Raw genomic sequence first — 19846 nt, 5'->3', positions numbered from 1 at the left:
CATACGTAAAGTGAACTATATAACTATATATATATATATATATATATATATATATATATATATATATATATATATATATATATATATATATATATAAAATTCTGAAATGGGCAAAATGCAGAATGAGTACTTTTACTTTTGGTACTTCTGTATTTTTACTCAAGTAAAATTTTGAATGCTTGACTTTTATTCATTTCTTCTATGTGATATTGCTACTTTTACTAAAGTAAAAGATTTTTATTTCCATACACTTTCTTCACTTCCTCATTCAGGCCAAAATGTCCACTACATGCTGTCTTCACTCATCTTCTGCAAAGAGCTGTGCATTCCTTCTCACTACAAACACTGGGGCACCAGGGATTTGAAGTGTGTGTGTGTGTGTGTGTGAGCATGTGAGTGTGTGAGAAAAAGACTAAGAGAGTTAGAGACAGAGAAAGAGAAAGAGAGAAAGATAGATAGTTGAATCACCTTACATGACCAACAGCCAAAACTGGAACAATGAGTTCCCTGTTAGATTCCTCCCCTACCTGCACCCTATGGTTTGTCCCAGCGTGATCTGTTGTAACCAAAAGGACAGAACAATAGACAAATGGGAGAGGGAGGATAAAAAAGAACAACCAGTCTGCATACATTCAAGTTTTCATATGCTTGTTTTAATGAGTTCTGAAATCCCCCAACAAAGGACTTTAAGCACAGACAAAAGGGGGGGACGGTGTTTATTGCACAAACTTCATCATAAAGAACCACATTGCCTACACACACAACCCTGCAATACATTGATTTGCTATAACAATAACATTTTCTCTTGGCTATTTGGCAGTAGGGAACATAAGCATTGTTTGGCCAAAAAAAAAGATGAACATTATTTCAGAAATGGGGAAATATAAACCACCTATATTTAAATACAATTATTACAGTAATACATATAGATTATGACTTTTTTCATGTCACTAGTGACGACACAAGGAGGACAAGCACTTCTTATAATCATTTGTTATTATAAAACAAAATATGCCTGGACCACAGAAATCTCAAATTGCCAGTAAGATGATTGAAGAGTTTAATAGGTTGATAGTAGATATTTCTCAAGTAGCATTTACCAACAAACACAACAGCAAAAGGCACATGAGTGAGAAGTAAAAACAAACCCTGAATGAAACATGGCACCGAAACAGAACGGCACTGGAAATGGATTTGAAGACATTACCAACCTTTTTGGTGTGTGACCCCTTTACAGTAAATGAAGCAGTGCCTACTTGCGACCACTCATCACAGGTTCCATATTATGTCTACACGTTGTGATTTCCAGAAAAAATTAACATAAATGTATATAGCAGAAGAATATTTTTCTTCGTTCCTTTCTAATTAATTATCTCACAACCCTTCAGATTTATCTTGTGACCCATTTGTGTGCCCAGGTTTGGCATTTGGCACAGGAATAAAATATATCGTACTTTACAGAAAAAATATAATGCTGGTAGTGAACTAAATTAGAATCTGCACTGTATAAAAATAATTGGCATATTATAAATGTAAAATCATTCTATTAAAGGCTTAGTTATGGAAGTTAATGACGTTTATGTGACTGTAAACTGCAACCAGCTGCGGTCTGGCTCCTCTGGATTTAAAACCATATTAGGCATAAGAAGAGACTTCCAAAAATCCAGTATGACCCCTGCATTTTTGCAGTGAACATCAGTAAAACATCTGTGAATGACTAGAAATAACGTTTTTCACTGAAGGAGGGTATTTTACAAAGCAGGTTTACAATGAAAATTAACCAGATAATATTCAGGTTTTGTTTCACATTTAGAAATTGATGACGTATCTCTAGGATCAAGCATCTTTTTTGACAATTATTTGGCTAACTTTATAATCCCACTTTGTGAAATTGACCATTGGTCTTGTCAGGTGTCTTGCTGAGCAGCAAAGCTCTGCCTACACTCCAGCTGTCCAGATGTGGGCGACACTGAGCCTCTTTTCAGGCTTTAATTCTTCTCTGCAGCCCCCCATCTATGAGCTCCTTAACTTCCTCGTTAGCATATGACACTGATCTAAGTTCAGCTCTCCGTCTCTCCCGAAAGCAGCTGGTTTATGATACAGAAGAGGTCTGCGAAACTTGGATCTGTGTCTGATGCCTGGGAAGCAGGAAGCCTCTCTGTACGTCCAGCAGCTCAGTCCGTCTTCCAGACCGTATTCAGGACCTTCACCACCTCCTCATAGATGATGAAAACTATGGCCACATCCAGACACACACGGCCCAGCCGAGGAACTGTCCCTTTATAGAAACTACAGATAGACACAAAGAGAGGGAGGGGTAAATATAAAATATCAGTGTTTAGAAAAAGGCACATTTATTGATGGCTGACACATATCTATATCCAGTTGCACCACAGTAACATATCGCCAAGAAATTCTAAACTAAATTTCAAAATTGTATTTTATGTTAAATGGTTTATGTCTGTCTTTAATCTTGGGACCATGATGGAAATAAGTGTTCTCACTTCTCACAAGTTATCCCTTGGGTTTGCTTGCTTTGTAAATCCATAAATAAATCCAATTTTAAAAATCCTATTGAATGTATTCTTAAAAAACATCCAACATTATACATATAAAAGAAGAATAAAAACCTTTGTCCAAATCTTCATTAGGTCTCTGGAGGTAAATATTTGTAGATTTTGTTCATGTAGACATAATGTATAATAAATGTTTAATACTAGGGTTGAACTAAAACCTGCAGGTGTTTCCCACGTACTGTTAACAACATACTGTAACTTGAGTTCAGTTGAGGCTTGCTGTGATAAAAGGGGCTAAAAGCCTGGTGTGAAGCTAACACTTTAATCCAAAGCTAAACTAAAACAAAGTGGAGGTGTACTCACGCTGCCAAGCCCTCATGTCTCAGGATCTTTAAAGCACAGTCCAATGTGCTTTTATATTTATGTGCTTCCAGACCCTTTGGAAAGAAAAGAAAGTCATTTTTATTTCTAATCAATGCTAGTAGGTGGCAACAACTTGACAAGTTTTAATTAAAACAACAGCAAGGAACACAAAGACCTGCACTTTATAACGGCCACCATATTATGTACCTGCATCCTTGTCTTGATGACATCTAGTGGGGTGTTTCCAAAGACACTGGCTGCTCCAGCTATGGCTCCAAAGGCTCCAGTCACCAAGGGATTCATAGCTTTATTGGGGTTATTACCTAGTGAAAGGATATAACAGAGAAGTCAGTAACAGTGAATGCTTTAATGTAAATTTAGTCCTGGTACCAAACAACTGAACAGGGTGTCTAGCTGGTGAAACCCTACAAGCAGTTTGCCAACTCCTTAGACCTCAGGCAATAGGTATGTCCCAATTCCATTTGAACACTATACAGACAAACACATACAGCCTTATGCACACTGACCTTTGTACCAGTTCTTGAGAGAGGTCATCACAAAGAATCGAATAGCTTGGTTGGAACCTTGTTTGAGGACCGTGGCGGTAAGACCCTGGTACGTCCCTCTTAATCCTGGTAAGGCATGATAAGTGGGTACATTTTTTATGCTCTTCTTACTTTATTTAATAAACAACATCATGTCTGGATGCTACACTTTTTAATTAAGACAATGTTTTCAGCTTTCCTGTCTGACCAGTAGATGTCAGTTGAATTACATGCATTGAAGCTGCTCTTTACCTTGTGCCTTGACGATTTCTCTGACTCCGTGGAAGAAGCCCTTGTATTTGGGGTTGGCTGAAGTCTGGTCATGAATGAATTTAACCTTGGGAGATAAGAAAGGAACAGGGTGATCGTCATCCAAAACAGAAAATGTTGCTTTACTATTACTGAGAAGGGAGGAAACTGCACAGATGTTTAGTCTGGTCCTCTTTCAAAGAGACTTTCAAATGAGTTCAGTGAATGTGCAGGGACACAATATCGAACAATTTTACTGATAATATAATTAGCTGAGAAAAGTGCTTCATATCGAAATGTTTCTGCTGCTAATTTCGTTGTTTAGGTGGTTATGAATATCCTGACATTTGTTTCAGAAAATAACAAATGTAGCAGATCTTGTATTGTCGTGAGTCTGAGAAAAACAACAACATGCTTATTTTGTGGATCAAACTTCATCGGCGTATCATATATATCTTCCTAGAGAATATGCTTATTGCACAAAAATTCCATACCTAGTGTGCGTGACACTAAAAATCAAACAAATGGAATCAGAAATCTGACCAAACATGAGTTGGTAACATACTTTGACAGTTTCCATGGGACAGACCACCAAAACAGCCTCCAGCACCCCGGCTCCAAGCCCACACAGCAGGCCTCTGGTGCTGTCCAGTCGACCGGACTCATCCTTTGCACGGTTGCTGAGGAACTCAAACACCCCAAACCTGAGGAACAGAACAGAGCCAGCAGGAAATTGTGGGAGAAGTTAGCACAGAATTGCCCAGGACTGCTGCAAGACAAGTACTTTGGATTATTGTATTACTAAAAGTGGATGACCTTACACAGTACATCTCTGCAAAACAGGTCTGTGTGTGATGTTAATATAAGTACTGTATATTCAACTGCCTATTTTTTTTAAATCCTGGAAGATATAAAAACACATCTTACAAACAACGTAGTCATAGAATAATAATTTTTAACATGGCAGGCTGACGTTATATGGTTTTTTTATGGTTGTGCCTTTGCTCTTGTTTGTTGGAGCTTTATTTCACTCCTTTGAGGCCATTCTGCAATCTGATTAATGCAGGTTGAATCACCCAAGATCATCTTCCAGTAAACGGCTAAGGTCAAAAACAAATAGATGACAATATTGCAGTCAAAGATAATGCCATTCCTTGTATTAAGACATTACCACTACAAGTACAGCATACGAAAAAAGGTCACAGATAGGAAGATAATTATGCTGCTCCTCATCAGCAGAAATCAGGTACTAGAGGAGGACGTTTCCACTCCATGAATCACTGAGTACAAATAAAAGCACAACCACGGATGTAGCTCAAGGCAAGAAACTTGCTTCCACCATAGATTTTTAATGGAGAAAACTGCTGAAAGTGCAGAATGTGCTTAAGGCTTTTACTTTATTGTCCTGCCTGTGTCCTCATTAAAGTAACCAACGAGTGACCAGCAACAGCTGCCATGGAAGCCAGCCCAGACAGAGAGAGAGAGAGAGAGAGAGGTGTGTGGTTTATGTATCTCTACAATCAGAAAATGTTGTGCCAGTGAGTCCTTAACAAGAAAGGCTATTTATAGATGGAATTGAATTGTGGTAAAGGCAGGACGTTGCCCGGTACATTCAGCAAAAGGGTGGGGGAGGACAGACACTTGTTCTTGATGAATGCTTTGTTTTCCTCTATGCCTGCTTGAACCATTTACCTGCCGTCATCATCATGGGTCTAACAGAATTCATCTCTTATACTCGGCTTATGCGATTTTAGTTTTCTTCTCCATCTGCCTTTTTATTGCAAGATTTCCCTCAGCTCATTAACCTTCCACATCTGTTTCTGTCTCACTCCTCTCACAGACTTAGTTTGTTTTGAAAGACAGGCTCCACACAATTAACTGACTCCCACTGTCAAGCAGGAACAACACATAAAAATAAATCTCTCTTTATGCACACCACTTGTTGGCAACAAACAGCTTTTTAACTTTGGAGAGAATAAAAAATGAAAAAGTCTACTTCCCTTCAGCTTGCTTAGACTGCACAGAGATAATTAATAACTAACCTTGTGAAACAAATGCTAGTCATTAAAAGCTGCTGGAGAGAAAAATGCCACTGTCAGGCCTGCTCCTGTGCCAATTTGCTCTCCAAATTCCCACCTACACTTTTAACAAGTGGACTAAACTTTACAGTTAGAATATGACACATCAGGTTTTGGCTGACATCCACAGTCGAAGATGAATCATTCTGGACAGCAGAGTGCTGCCCAATCTTCATTAGAGGGTCTTTCTACAAGGTCAGTTGATGAGAAGAGGAAGTGAAGGAGAGAGAAAAGAGTTGGCTGGAGAGGAAATATGAAAGAAAGAAGGAAAGGAGGCTGGGCAGACAAGAGAGAGGGATGTAGATATGGATGACAGCTTAAGAGGAGAAAAAGGTCAAAGGCTCTCTTGTCTGTCCCTCTCATACCTCCCTGACAACCCTTCAGTAGACTGTGTGCATGATGGTGCACAGGCAATCAGCTAATGGGATGGTGGAGAAAGAGAGTTGGGGAGGCAAAGGAAGGGGGAGGGGAAGGAAGCTAGAGGAAGTAAGAAAAGAACGGATCGAACAAACGACTCAGAGGAAGCGGTGGTCAATGGAAAAGTGCCAAGCTATTCTCCATAAATCAAATCTAACTGTTCCCATCTCAACAGCTTTCAATCTCTCCTCTGTCATGTTTCGTTCTTTTATTCACCTTTTCATGTTTTGCTGTATTACCTAAATCACTTGTTCCCAAACTGAGGAAAAATAATCCACGTTGTTTGAACAGCTCATAACCAATAGACATCTGAAAACTGTACTGATGCATCACATGTAGATATAGCTTCCTTTTAAGGGGTCACAAGTCAAATAATTGAATCAAAATGCATATAACTTGCACACAGCTGGTTAAATTTTTACATACAATGTAGTCTGAGGACATGCCCTAATCCTCTGTACTCTGTCCATGCCATATTTCCTCAGAGAAAACTCTACTTAGAGCAGAAACAAAACCATTCAGACTCCCTCTGGAAAGGGCTCTGAAGGCTGACTGACAAACTCACACACAAACACTGTACATAAACATACACACGCTCATTGACAGAGTACCAACACAAGTCTCCCTCTCTGTACCCTATTGAGACCCTGCCTGAGTTTGAGTGGCATCTTTGCTTCGCCTGGCTGGGCCTGTCTCTCCATCGTACAGACAGGCTCTACCCTCCAGCACACACACACACACACACACACACACACACATACAGAAAGAAAAAGAGAGAGCAAGGGAAGAAATGAAAGAATGAAATGGTGACAATAAAAGCGTCTGACTTAGTTTTGTGCAACGTGTGTGTGTGCGTGTGCGTGTGCGCACATGCACTGCAATGTGCACACTCGTCTGGAGATAAATGTCACTGCTGTGAAAGAATAACGTAATTATACTGAAGGCTAGTGTGGCATTTACAGCTTGCATTGTAGGTAATGGACTAGAATAATTGGAACTTGTGAGTTCATGGTTCCAGTTAGAAGATCACCACAGCTTAGCTAAAAGTGTTTCCCAGCCTTTACTGCACACATATACACTCTACCTTAAATATTTATTAGAATATAAACATAAGATGTAAAAATATTAGAAAATGTAAAGTCACAAAAGATTTAAAGCAATAAAGTAGATTATTTTAAGATTTGTTTTGTGTTGATGATGATGATGATGGCAATTTTACCACAATATATAGACCGTCTAATTGAGAAGTGTGTGTCAGCTCTGCTGCTACCATTTATTTTCAAGGTCAAACATCATGGATGGTATCACTTAAAATTCATCTGTTACAGAGAAATACTGACAAGCATCAGAAGTTGGACCACTGGAAAGAAGAGTTATATGATTTTACTTTGTTTGTGCACTTTATTCAGTCATTTCTAATTTAACGTAGAAAAGGTTTCAGTCGTAGTCATCTGGACACTGTTTTCAGAATCAAGACGTTTCGGCTCCCATCCGGAAGTCATTCTCAATTGTGAAAAAATTGGACGGGAACTGGAAATTTAAACTACTCTGAGTTACATAAGCCCTGCCCTCAGGAAGGAATCTGCCTGAGTATCTGTAAATAGCTAGTTTCACCTGAAACTGACCTAATAGTTACTAATACTATGTTCTACGATAGAACACTCCTGGACGAATGAGGGACTACACCGTCTTATTTCTAATTTAACTGATTGGAGGAATCTAGTGTGAACTAATCTCGTCCTTTAAGAACTGTGTGGAAATTACATGTAACAGTGAAACTGTACATTTGAGATGAGCTACTTTTTTATCTTTAAATGGGTAGAATTATACATCACAAATTTTACTGTGCACGAGTAAATGTATTAGTCTTCATCTACTTAAATATTTCAGAATTTTACTTACCTGACTGCAGATTTGGGTATGGATCCATACAGCAGGGAGCTGAGTCCTCTGTACAGTCCCTTGACACCGTGACCCTGTACCGTCTGTTTCACACAGTCACCTGGAGGAAGACACACACACACACATTATAGAATATCCAAAATGACTGAATAATAGATGTTATCTATTACTGTATACAATTCAGTATTTTGCTGTTTGACTGCATAGTACTTTCACATTCAATGAATTACAAAAAATAATTCAGATAATACCTTGACACCCATATCTATAATGCATTATACTCTGCTTATAGCACTGTATAATTATAGTTATAAGCACTCATAAATATTCATAATGCTTTATAACAATATAACACATTATAAAGCATTTTATAATGACTTATAAGGTCGAGTATCATAATACTTCAAATTGCTGGTCACTCACTGACATCTTTTTTGCAAGGATCATAGTGTAGTATAATTCTTTTAGTTGTAATACATTATAATCATTTTATAATGCATTATAATCACTGTTATAATGCATTATAATGTTATTATATGTTTCTCTAAGTGGTCATTGGGTGCTTTAAGTGAAGTAATGAAATTCCTGAAGTATAGGCAGATATAATACATTACAAGCTGGTTATAAGTCACTATAAGTGGTCATTATTTGCTAGTAAATAAAGTGAAAAAAATCATTAAATCTATGCAAGAACAACACACACAAGACATTGTAAAACTGATTTATTTGTTTGACGGGTCATAACAGAAATTGAGTTCTCCAATTTGACACAACTTTTTTATGATGAACAACTGAATGATGGACATTTACACAAACAAATTTCTACTTTTGGAAAAGGAAGGAACAAATTGAACCACAAGCTGATTTCCCCCAAGCTTGGTGTTTTTCTTTACTTACTCTTGGAGACATCAGTCCAGTAATCCATGTTCTGCTATCTAGCCAAATGCACAACTGAGCTGAAAAAGCAACAGCTGTCTTGAGCGCTCATTAGCATGGTCTCCGATCCTCAGAGCTCCAGCCAACATTAACACATCCTGAGTGTGTGTGTATGTACGCTGGTATGCATGGATGGTGAGTGTGCATGTGTGCAGTGGTCTGTTCTAAGTCATATAAACAAGCACAGTGACAGCCTGCCAGAATCCCTAATGTACCTGGGGATGATGGGTAATTAGATAGTGAGCTCCTGAGAGAGGCAGAGAGACAGAATGAACAGAATATACTGTGTGATAGATAGATAGATAGATAGATAGATAGATAGATAGATAGATAGATAGATAGATAGATAGATAGATAGATAGATAGATAGATAGATAGATAGATAGATAGATAGATAGATAGATAGATAGATAGATAGATAGATAGATAGATAGATAGATAGATAGATAGATAGATAGATCTAATGTGATATTAAATTAAATCCCACATTCAGCTTGATATATTGGCTAAATGATAGAACAGTCTAAAGCTGAAGGTCCAACGTTAAAACATTTTCTCACACACACGTCATACTCGCCTATTCCTCTGTATTTGGGTGGATTGGCCTTCTCATCCAGTTGCAACTGGGTCTTGACATACTCTGTGGGGAAGGTGATGCAGATCTCTATGCCACCTGCAATTCCACCTGAAAAACACAAAAAATCAGAGCAGATGTTTATTAATATAAATAACATGAAGCAAAGGCATAAATCAACCTGGAACAGATCAAAAAGTGAGTGCTGAGGAAGGCAAATTAAAAGTTTTCTCTCTGGTCAGGCAGCTTTGTTGACATATTGCTTAAACTTAGCATACCATGTCTGCCTAGCTGCAGCCTAACCAAGCCTGATTCAGTGCCCAGTCGCTGTTATGAATTACAAGGAGGTGCAATTACATCACAGATCATTACAGTGACTACACAAATGGCTTTCCCTCCATAAACATTAAAAGCACTGCTGCCGAGGGAGGAAGAGTAACAAGCCGGGCGAAGATAAATCAACTGTTTCTGCTACGGCTAAACCACACAGTGACTGTGCTGTTTGAAGAATGAACAGAAAGTCAACACAAGAGAAGGCTGTGTGAGTAAATTTAGCTGCCTCTCAAACATTCTGTACCATACGCTTTAGTGTGTGATTGCAGAGAAGAAATATACAGCAAGAAAGTAATGAAGTGAATGAATGAACGTGTGAGTGACTGCTAGAGGGTTCAGCCTGAAACTGGCCACAGTTGATGAGTTGAGTAGATGAGGACAAGTGTCCAAAAGCGAGGCTAATGCACAACACAGAGGAGTCACGAGGGAAGGGAGGATGGAGAGAGGGCTGACATTAATTAAATCATCCGCTCAGCCTGCAGGGAGGGGCTCCATTAACCAGGCCAAGACCTTCCATTAACTCAATGACACAGACACGCACACAAGCACACTGTGCAAGGGAGATACGCACATCATGCGGTTTCACAGAAACATACAGAAACATGACCACCCAACAAAAAAAATAAATTCCCAATCTAAAATAATTCTTCTGGTTAATTATGAGGAACATTTTACTGTACATGATGTGTATTTGTGTCAAGTCAGGAAACCTGAAGCAATTTGCCACGAGACCACAACAAACCAATGAATGGGAAGTAAAAAACTCAAATGTCTTTTGTTCGCATGAAATGTCCATATCTGGCTCAAAGAGAAGTGGTTTCAACAGGAAGTGGTTGTAATTTTCTGTTTCTGGGAATTACCAGTTGTGATCAGATGTTTATATGTATTTGCAAAGATTTACTGAAGAAAAACTTGTACCTCAGATGCTCAGAAGCCTTTATGAAAAAAAGACTTCCTATTTACTACCTAGAATGTAAAAAATGTCCAACTTAAAGCCCCTATACAGTATGTAGAATATTTATGTGATTATAGCATCCTTCAAATTATTCATGTTTTTGTATGTGAAACATTAGACAATCCAGTTGAAAATTGGTACAGTCTATGTGCTGCTTTGATCCCACTCTTTCTCTGTGTTGGATCTGTGGGGCACACTCTCTTGTGATACTATCATTACAAGTTGCCAAAGTCAGAATTTTGAAATCCTACACTTAAAGCTTTAACCAGTGACTTATTTGATTATTAAGTCTTATTTTTTTCTTAAAACATGAGAATGAGATTTTTGCACCTGTTTCTATTTCAAAACTAGTTTTTGTAAAATTGTCATTTTCATTATACAAGTGCAGAGATCTAAATTCAAGTACTGAGAACACTGACAGAATTTTCCATTATGTTTTAAGAAAATTAAGTCTTGAAGGTTGAATATCTGTTAGTGCTGGTGCATTTATTTTTTTCAGTGTATTCTTTCACTTATGAACATGCATACGTGTCATTTAGCTCTGCAGTTTGGCACTCCTCGCGTCACTGCTGCCAACACAACCTTTATTACTAAAGATGAAAAACATATATTTGTCCCAAAAAATACATTTTAGGACTACAAATAGATGATTGCAACAAAAACTAAGCCTCTGACTCATCTCTTTATCTACATCTCCTCTTCTATGAGTAGGGCTGATTTAATAAAGGAAATCAATAAGGGAAAATGGCTTTTACTTAAGGCTGCACATACTAATTTATCTCACCATATGATTGTATTGTAACAACATTCAAATATTGAAAAAACATATTTGACATGGAAATCAATGATAAGTTTAAACCAAAATATGTCACAGCATTTTAAAAGCTGAGAATGTACATTTTCAACTACAATTACAAGTTAAACATTATACAGCCATTTATTTTTTTCAGCGTGATGAAGATGATTTTGTACCTTATGATTCGAGTATTTCAGTTAATATCAGCTCATCAGTATTGAGATAAAGCTGTGATGACTGACACAATAATAATTAGGTGCTTATCATCCGCCATTGATTATACCTGGAATCACCTGATCAGCACAATTCATAAAAACTGTGAGCACCACTAAGCTGAATCATGACATTCATGTGATCTCACACACACACACACACTCAGTAACACACACACACTGTAATCACCAGGCCAATGAGCTGTAATTCTTCTAATCCTGGTGGAGAGGTAAGTAAATGTTAGCCAGCTGAGACAGAAATCACATGAGCTTTACAACGCATTCCAGCAGTCCTGATCCAGGATCAGTGGGTCAGTGTGTCTTTGGGAAGAAGAAACAATAAACCTCATTCATCTGTTTCCAGCCAAGTCAGCGCTGCACATGAAAACCAACCAGCAGCGACTCAGCAACAGATACATACAACAGCACACATGATCAATCCTCGTCAGACACACAGCGCCTGTGGAAGAGAAGTCATTTGTTTGTCTTCTAGTCCATTTTGCAGCCTACAGCCACAACACACACATTTAAAGATGACACCCTAAATGACTCCAGTGTAGCTGCCAAACATGGGTTACATGAGCAAAATGGCCATTAATCTTTATCTTCACAGGCTCGCTCTCCTCTCCTGTTGTTTTTCTCTCAGCAGCACCTTCCATCCTCTCTCCTCATCCCCCAACTACTCTTCTCCACACTGTGTCATAAAATCAATGCATCCACATAGATCTTTGACACTTACTATTACACGAAAAAAAAAAATGGAAATGGCATTGGAGTGATATTCAGAACCCAGAGGCGATGAAAAACAGGCAGTCCCTGATACAAATCTGCTTCTGCGGACTCTTACAGATTTGAAACTTCCACAAGCTAAGCAGCAGTTTAATAAGTCAGACATACTGCATAAGTTGATTAACTGTTTAAAGGTAACACTGTGCTGGATAAAGGTAAATTAATAATTTAATCAAAACCCTTCAGACTTCACACCTTGGCTGCAGCTCATATTGCCACGATTTATACACTGCCTGGCCAAAAGTATGTGGACATGCAATAATTACACCTATATGTGATTGTTGAACATATCATTCCAGAACCATAGGCACTGATTAAAGCAATAGGTGCTTTAATGGATTTGGACCATGGATTTTTTTTACCAACTTTCATGGCAATCCATCAAATAATTGTCGAAACATTTCACTAAAAAACTAAAATGGCAACCTACTGGTGGTACTAGAGAAAAGGTCAGAGGATCACCAAAGTGAGCAGGACCATCCTCTGGGGACCATGAAAGGCTGTATGTTTCACTGCATCTGACAGTTGTTGAGATATTTCAGTCTAAACCAAAGCGGTGAACAACAGACCAACCTTGCCATCTTTGCCGTACCCCTAGCGTGGCTATAAACAATTTCCTAAAACCCAAGGTGACATCTTCAAATTGATTTTTTTCAACCAACAGTCAAATCCTCACAAATGAGAAGCTCGAATTAGGTAGTGTAAAAACTACTTAAACAATGAATATATTACCAAAGTAGTCATTGATCGACGTATCAATTAATCAGCTAATCATTTCCGCTCCACATACTTTTAAACACCTTGTGTATATGTGCACATTCAAGATGCACACAAACACAAATTCACAGCCACTGTTTTTGCAGTACAGAGAGGCACAGAGGAAGCCAGGTGAGCAGGCAGACAGCCAGCCGACTGGGAGGAACAGTCTCTGAAATCCTGTCCTGCCTGCTTCGGTGACTTTAATGAACTAAGAAACTTCCTTTTTCTTAGGATGAACTGACAATCTAGCATGGTCTCTGAATGTGGCAGGTTCTAAAGATATTTGAAGCGCCATTTCCTTCAAAAGAAACACTTTTGAGCCTGCTGACTTTTTGAGTAGCTGTGGATTTTTAAAAGCACTTTTGCAGTGAAACCTAAAATTAAGATTCTTTTTCAGTGATTCCATTTTCGACCAAGTTCAGTTCAGACAATAAAATTCTCCCACAAGAGTCAACACAACAATGTGTATCTATATGTGTGTTTGTACATGTGTGTATATGTGCATGTGCCAGCAAATTAATAAGCAGTTTTGCAGCACAATCTATCTATTACTCATCCAGATGTTCTTTATTTAGATTATTAGACTCTCACTTTAAATTCTCTGCAGTCTGAAGGAAAGATGTTATTATGTCCATATCTCCAGTCCAAAGAGAGAGAACATAGCCAGAGGACTGGTGTACTTCAAACATGAGGTGTCCCATTAATAGAGCTGTAATATTTATGTTTGCGTTGGCGCAAAACATGAAAAGAATTATTCATCTGACGTCTGGCCTTTTAGGCTTCCTCTGTCCTGAACAACACTCCCTAATGCTACACTGATGCTTAATTACAGGAGAGATGTTGATTAATTTTACATGGGAAGTGTTTTAACTGCTTAGAACCCTGCAGCATGCAGATTGTACACTGATTTACATGAACAGGACAACTACGCACACATTGTTTTGACAATTTTAAAGGCTGCCAGGCTCTTTAAAGTTAAAGGATAAAACCAGTGGGTTCCCATGTTTTAAATGTACATAACTTACATAATTTGTGATTGATTACCTACCTTGACTGATGACCAAAGTTACTACTACAGTATCAAAATCATCTTGCAGAGGTTTGAAATGAACTTTTACCCCACCAGAGTGTATATTCAGTCTGCTTTACGATTTATTTGAGTTATGTTATAAGATGTTTCTGCAATATGAGCAAAACATTTTTTGTGTGGTACATTCATGGATGCGCTGACATCTAAGATTCAAGCATTAATTGCTTTTAAGCATCGATCTGTATTCACAAACTATGCTGTCAAAGTTTCAAACCCCCAGAACAAAGAATAGAGAAACACAGTGGGTATAATCAATATTTTTAGATTAACAATGCATCACATAACAGCAGACAGACAAAAGTTAGCGACTAGCTGGTGAACAGTGTAACATTTAGCAGCTAAAGAGACAGATGTTTCTCTCAGGACTACACAGCCCCATCGCTCACTCTAACAAGCCGATTGATTGAGGCCTTTAAATGATTGTTGTTGGGCAACCATCTTTCAAGACGTCAGAGTGTTTCTGAACACAACAAGGTAATTACTTGATAATTAATTACCCTGTTTTGATAATATAACTTTGACAGAAATGTATAGCAACTGTTTACTCTGATCGATTTTCTCAAACAAGTTCCAAGTTTCTGCAAGTTCATTTCTGCACAATAGTGAAATGAATTAAAACCAGTGGCTGACACTGCTATTTGTTTGTGTGTCCATGGCTGCATTATACCAACATCTAGCTGACAAGCTGTTACAGAGGGGGTGGTTGGGGGGTGGACAGAAGAGTGCACTGTGATTTATTATCTCGCCTGCTGGCACTCTGGCTCTGCGAGCGGCAGAGCAGCGGAGGGGAGGTGACTGCGTGCGTCACCTGTGACGTGAGGAAACAGGGAGTAAGCGCACAGTTTGATAAGCCCTCTGAGCCTGAGAGGAGACAGCCACTCAGAAAACCTAACTGGCTGCCTTGAGGCTGAAGAGAGAAAGAGAGACGGAGGAGAGGAAAAGAAGGAAAAGAGAGCAAGAAAAGTTACATAAAAACAAGACTGTCTCAGTGGAAAATCCAATCTATCATGAAATCAAGATTAAAAAAAAGGAACTTTGTCTCTCTGTCCGTCCCTCTGCTTCTCAGAATCTGCTCAGAAGGCTCATACATGAAAGCCACAACAGTGTATGAATGCACAACAGCAAATCAGGACCAGAGACCCATTTAGACCGCTCTCTCTCCCTAAGGCCTCACACAGATAAAACTCTCCCTCCTTCCGTGTCTCAACTTCAGTCATCACCAGTGGCTGTTGAGAGAAACACTTGAACTAACCAGTGGGAGCAGAAAGAGCTCACAGACCTCTAAAAGCTTTGGACATGTGAAATGCGCACCCCTCCTCCCCAACCACTGTCTATGTGAGCTCTCTAATCCATTAAGCTTTGACCTTCTACTTCTTGCTTTGTCTACTTGGAGCCTTCGGACATGTACATGAGGCTCGCTCTCTCCACATAGACATGCTGCTAACCAGAACAGATCAATCTAAAGTATCATTAGCATGTCACACTGGGAGAGGTGTCAGTTGGATTTATGAACAGCCATAGCTGAGTGAGAAGAATTTGTATCCTGATGTAAAGTATCAGCTGTGGTTTTTGATGGACGATATCTCAGGTCAGACTCAAAGTGACAGTTTATCTACCGCTGAGTCATCCCAGTGATGTTCTGAACATGTCAAACTACACACACTGGCACACACTTTCATTTCCAAAGCCTTTGAAAGACAGTGATGAATCAATGGTTTCTTGAAAGTGAGGCCCGGGAGGAGTCAGTGGGTGAGACTGCAATCATGCTGCTGTTGCAAAACTGGACAGACAGGCTTGAGACACGTTAAATGACACAGCGAGGGGAAGAGGGAGCAACACTGGGCCATATCCAGTCAATCAGGCTGCACAGGACTGATGGGGGAGGGGGAAGGTTTCACCACGGCCACATTTCCATTTCTCAGTGGCTGAGAGGATGACATGGATCGGGAGAGGAGATTTTCTCCTCTACTCACTCCTCTTACCCAAAAATCAGTAACTGTACTCTACAGTTGTTTTTAAATGTTCTAATCCTTTTTGAATCTTTTTTTATACACTATTTTGTAAGTAAGAGTGGTGAATGTCACTGGTGTATCAGTTCATACAGAAGTGGATAATGAGCTCTTTATGTTGAATTTAAACAGGAAAAGTACCTATCATATGAAAACATAAATTACATACAGGCTACTTGTGACTTCAGGGTAAGAAACACCAAAATCCCCAAACAATATATATGGGGGAGAATATAGAGAATGAGAGGAAAAAGTACTTGTCATCGAAATTAAAATTCATTTTGTTATTTCAGCCATATACTGTAAGCCAAAATTCATATGGAAATTTGGTTTTACCTGTGTTTAAGTGATTTATGTTGCACTATATTCCTGCTGGGTGCTATTGTTTTGTCATTACTGGATATTACTGTATATGTTGCTTGTACTCCACACCATGTAACCATGGTCTCAAGTCAATAATCTGAATTGAAATGTAAATGTGTAAATGTATATAAACCATTTTTGTCATTTACAGCAGCTGACACCAGCTTCAATACATGTAAACACTGTAAACACTCAGATGACTTCACTTAGCCTGTATGTAAACAGTTTAGAGCTGAAATAAGTCATCATTTCAGTCATTTTTCAAGCAAAAAAGCCAAACATTTACTGGTTGCAGTTTCTCAAACATGACAATTTAATGCTTTTCTTTATCATAAATCAATATTTGAACTAAGCCAAAATGATTAATCGATTAATCAAAAAGGCAGTTTGTTTTTAATCCTCAATCAAAAGGAATTCATTCAAAAAGATAAAATATTCAGCATGGAACCGATGCCAGAGAACAAGGCTGAAATCAACAGAGTGCTGCCAAATACCAGCATGTAGCCTTAATACAGGAGCATCTCTGAGAGGCTCTTCATCAACTGAAGCTGCTGCACGGGGAGGGGGGGGGGGGGTCAGAGCAGCAGGAGAGGAGGCCTGGTGTTTGTGAACCTCAGCGGGGATGAACCGATGAATCACATGTAAAATGTTGATGATTGATTAACCATTTCAATCATTTGTCAATAAAAATACCCTTTTATGTAACCTTTCCTGGTAACAGCTTCAGTTCAGTTCCTTCCATTCCTCTGTTTCAGATCAATATATAAGAAATAACTCTGTAGGTTTTTTGGCTGCTGATCAAACTAAGTAACTATTCTGGCTCTGGTTACTTATGGTGGGCGTATATCAATATTTTTGACATTTCATAGACTACATGGTTAAACTATAATTCCAAATCGAATCAATAGATCGATCAACAGTTAATATAATATAATATAATCATCAGTAATAAGCCATATAATAAAGCACTGAGATGACAGAATATGGATAAGTATTTTTTGGTACTGTCACAGTATACAAGAGCAGAACTGACAGAACAACATTTAAATTTGAGAACCACAAGGTCCATTTAGTAGCTGTTCAGGAAGTTTTTGATCATATCACATGATCTTCATCAACAGATGGAAAGTGCTCAGAAAAAATGAAAATTTGAACATCTACAATTCCATGACAACTGGGCAAAACTCATCTGCTGAAGACCACGAGATATGATCAACATTAAAGGTGTTTCTTGTGTTGCATTCTCTCAGTCCTCTTTACTTCTGATCACCACACACCTCATACCCGAGACACTGTGTCAATGGCTCCAGTGTACTGCCTCAGGAGTGAACATCCCCTGCACTGCTGCATGCATCAATTTGCTCTAACAGCATTATGTAAAGTGCACTACAGGTGATCTTTAGATTGGAAGGATAAAATCGCATCAGTACAGCAGGTAAGATCTGACCATGACAGGACAGCGCTGTTTGTCAGGACAGAGGAAGAAAATTGCTGTCTTCTTTGGCACTGAGTTCTCATGAACATTTCTCTTTTACAACAGCCTCAAGGGCCACGGGGTCAGCATGGCTTTTGAGGGCAAGTGGCATTAACTGGTGGAAAATATAGCAACTCTGTCAAAATAGCCTACCTAGTTTTATCAGCTCCTTAAGAAACAGATATTTAAGCTCTCACACACTGTCTCTGTGCAGCTCCACTAAGCTTTCAGCCCCAAAGCAGAAAGTGAAAAGTGTCATTTAAGAGAGAAACGCCTTGTTTGTGATCATGGCAACAAAACAAAATGCACAAAAAAAAAATTGTTATGGTGTGGCAATCCTGCACATTATTTTTTGAGTTACTTACTTGACTTTCTTAACTCCACGCTGTTTGAATGGCTTGCTGTTTATACTTCCAGTATGTATTAGGCTACAGTAGACTAATACACTTACTTTGCTCCGCTGCGCACCAGAAACAAGCTTACACAGTGTATCTGACATGTAGCTATGTGAAATACTGTTTTATTCAACTGTGACTTCATTGTAACTCGCACAACCAGAGACATTTTGTAGACCTACAACTCTTGACTTCTCCGCGGAACAAATTATGATGAACTTACCTGCCAGAATCGCCTTTCCCGGGTGAGTTAATTTCGCTTTCCCCGCCGGCGCCGCTGCCGCCAGACACCGCGGTCTGGGAAAAGGGCTGACAAATGTGCCTTTATTCAGCATAATTACCGGAAAATACACAATCAAATCTAAAGCTTCTGGTCTAATGATGTTTATCTTCAAGTAGGTAGCTTGCAAATCTTTTTCTAGTAGACCGTAGCGCGCAACACATGGACGGCTGCTGTCTGGTGCGCTCTCCTGGATGCAGGTAAGACTCCAGCGGGTCTCTCTGTTGACACTGGGCGGATACTGGGACTGTCAAGGAAGTTGGGATGTTCTATGTCTTACATCGGCTATTTGTAACCATGGTAACGCTGTATCAGGACAGTAGTGCGTAAGAGAGCAAAGCAAACCGAAAGCAAGGAGGGGCGGACAAATAGTTGCGTCCGTATCCTGTTGCCGCGTGGAACTTGGCAATTTCTCCGTAAAGCGAGTGAACAACCAAAACCTGCTGTTGGATAAGGGTCAGTGGGTGACACTCTGGGTGCTTATTTGAGCGCTGGGTGAGAAGAGACCGGCCACTCTTGTTCCACATCGGAAGAAGGGCGGGGCGCAGCCTCTCTGTGTCTGTATTACCACATGAATACAGCTCAGCGAGGAAGAATGAAATCGGATTCCTCTATTATTAAATCTTTTACTACCAAAACCTTACGCAGCAGCAGGCAGTAATAGGTCCAAACAGCCCAACCACACCCTCCCCCAACAAAGAGCTGCAGCTCTCACACAGACAGAAACCATCAATCAGGTCCTGGCAGCTTGGTTACCAAAATGTCAGTCTGGGTCCTGCAAACGGTGAAAATAAGGAAAAGGCCCTGGCAT

At 39.2% G+C, this 19846-nt stretch overlaps 1 protein-coding gene across 1 annotated transcript; it reads right to left on the bottom strand.

Annotated features, from left to right (window-relative positions):
* Window positions 1-631: 631 nt before the first annotated feature.
* Window positions 632-19528, bottom strand: si:dkey-178e17.1 (tricarboxylate transport protein B, mitochondrial). Its single transcript, XM_044195096.1, has 9 exons — window positions 18979-19528; window positions 9584-9691; window positions 8071-8170; window positions 4239-4377; window positions 3677-3761; window positions 3407-3511; window positions 3087-3202; window positions 2880-2953; window positions 632-2289 (listed from the first exon to the last, which is right to left on the bottom strand). The coding sequence occupies exons 1-9, from the start codon at window positions 19088-19090 to the stop codon at window positions 2175-2177; spliced, it is 954 nt and encodes a 317-aa protein (XP_044051031.1). The 5' UTR covers window positions 19091-19528; the 3' UTR covers window positions 632-2174.
* Window positions 19529-19846: the final 318 nt, after the last annotated feature.

The sequence above is a fragment of the Siniperca chuatsi genome, linkage group LG5, assembly GCF_020085105.1.
Source record: "Siniperca chuatsi isolate FFG_IHB_CAS linkage group LG5, ASM2008510v1, whole genome shotgun sequence".
Lineage (NCBI taxonomy): Eukaryota > Metazoa > Chordata > Actinopteri > Centrarchiformes > Sinipercidae > Siniperca > Siniperca chuatsi.
The sequence above is the reverse complement of the archived record's forward strand: the minus strand, read 5'-3'. Positions and strand labels throughout refer to the sequence as shown.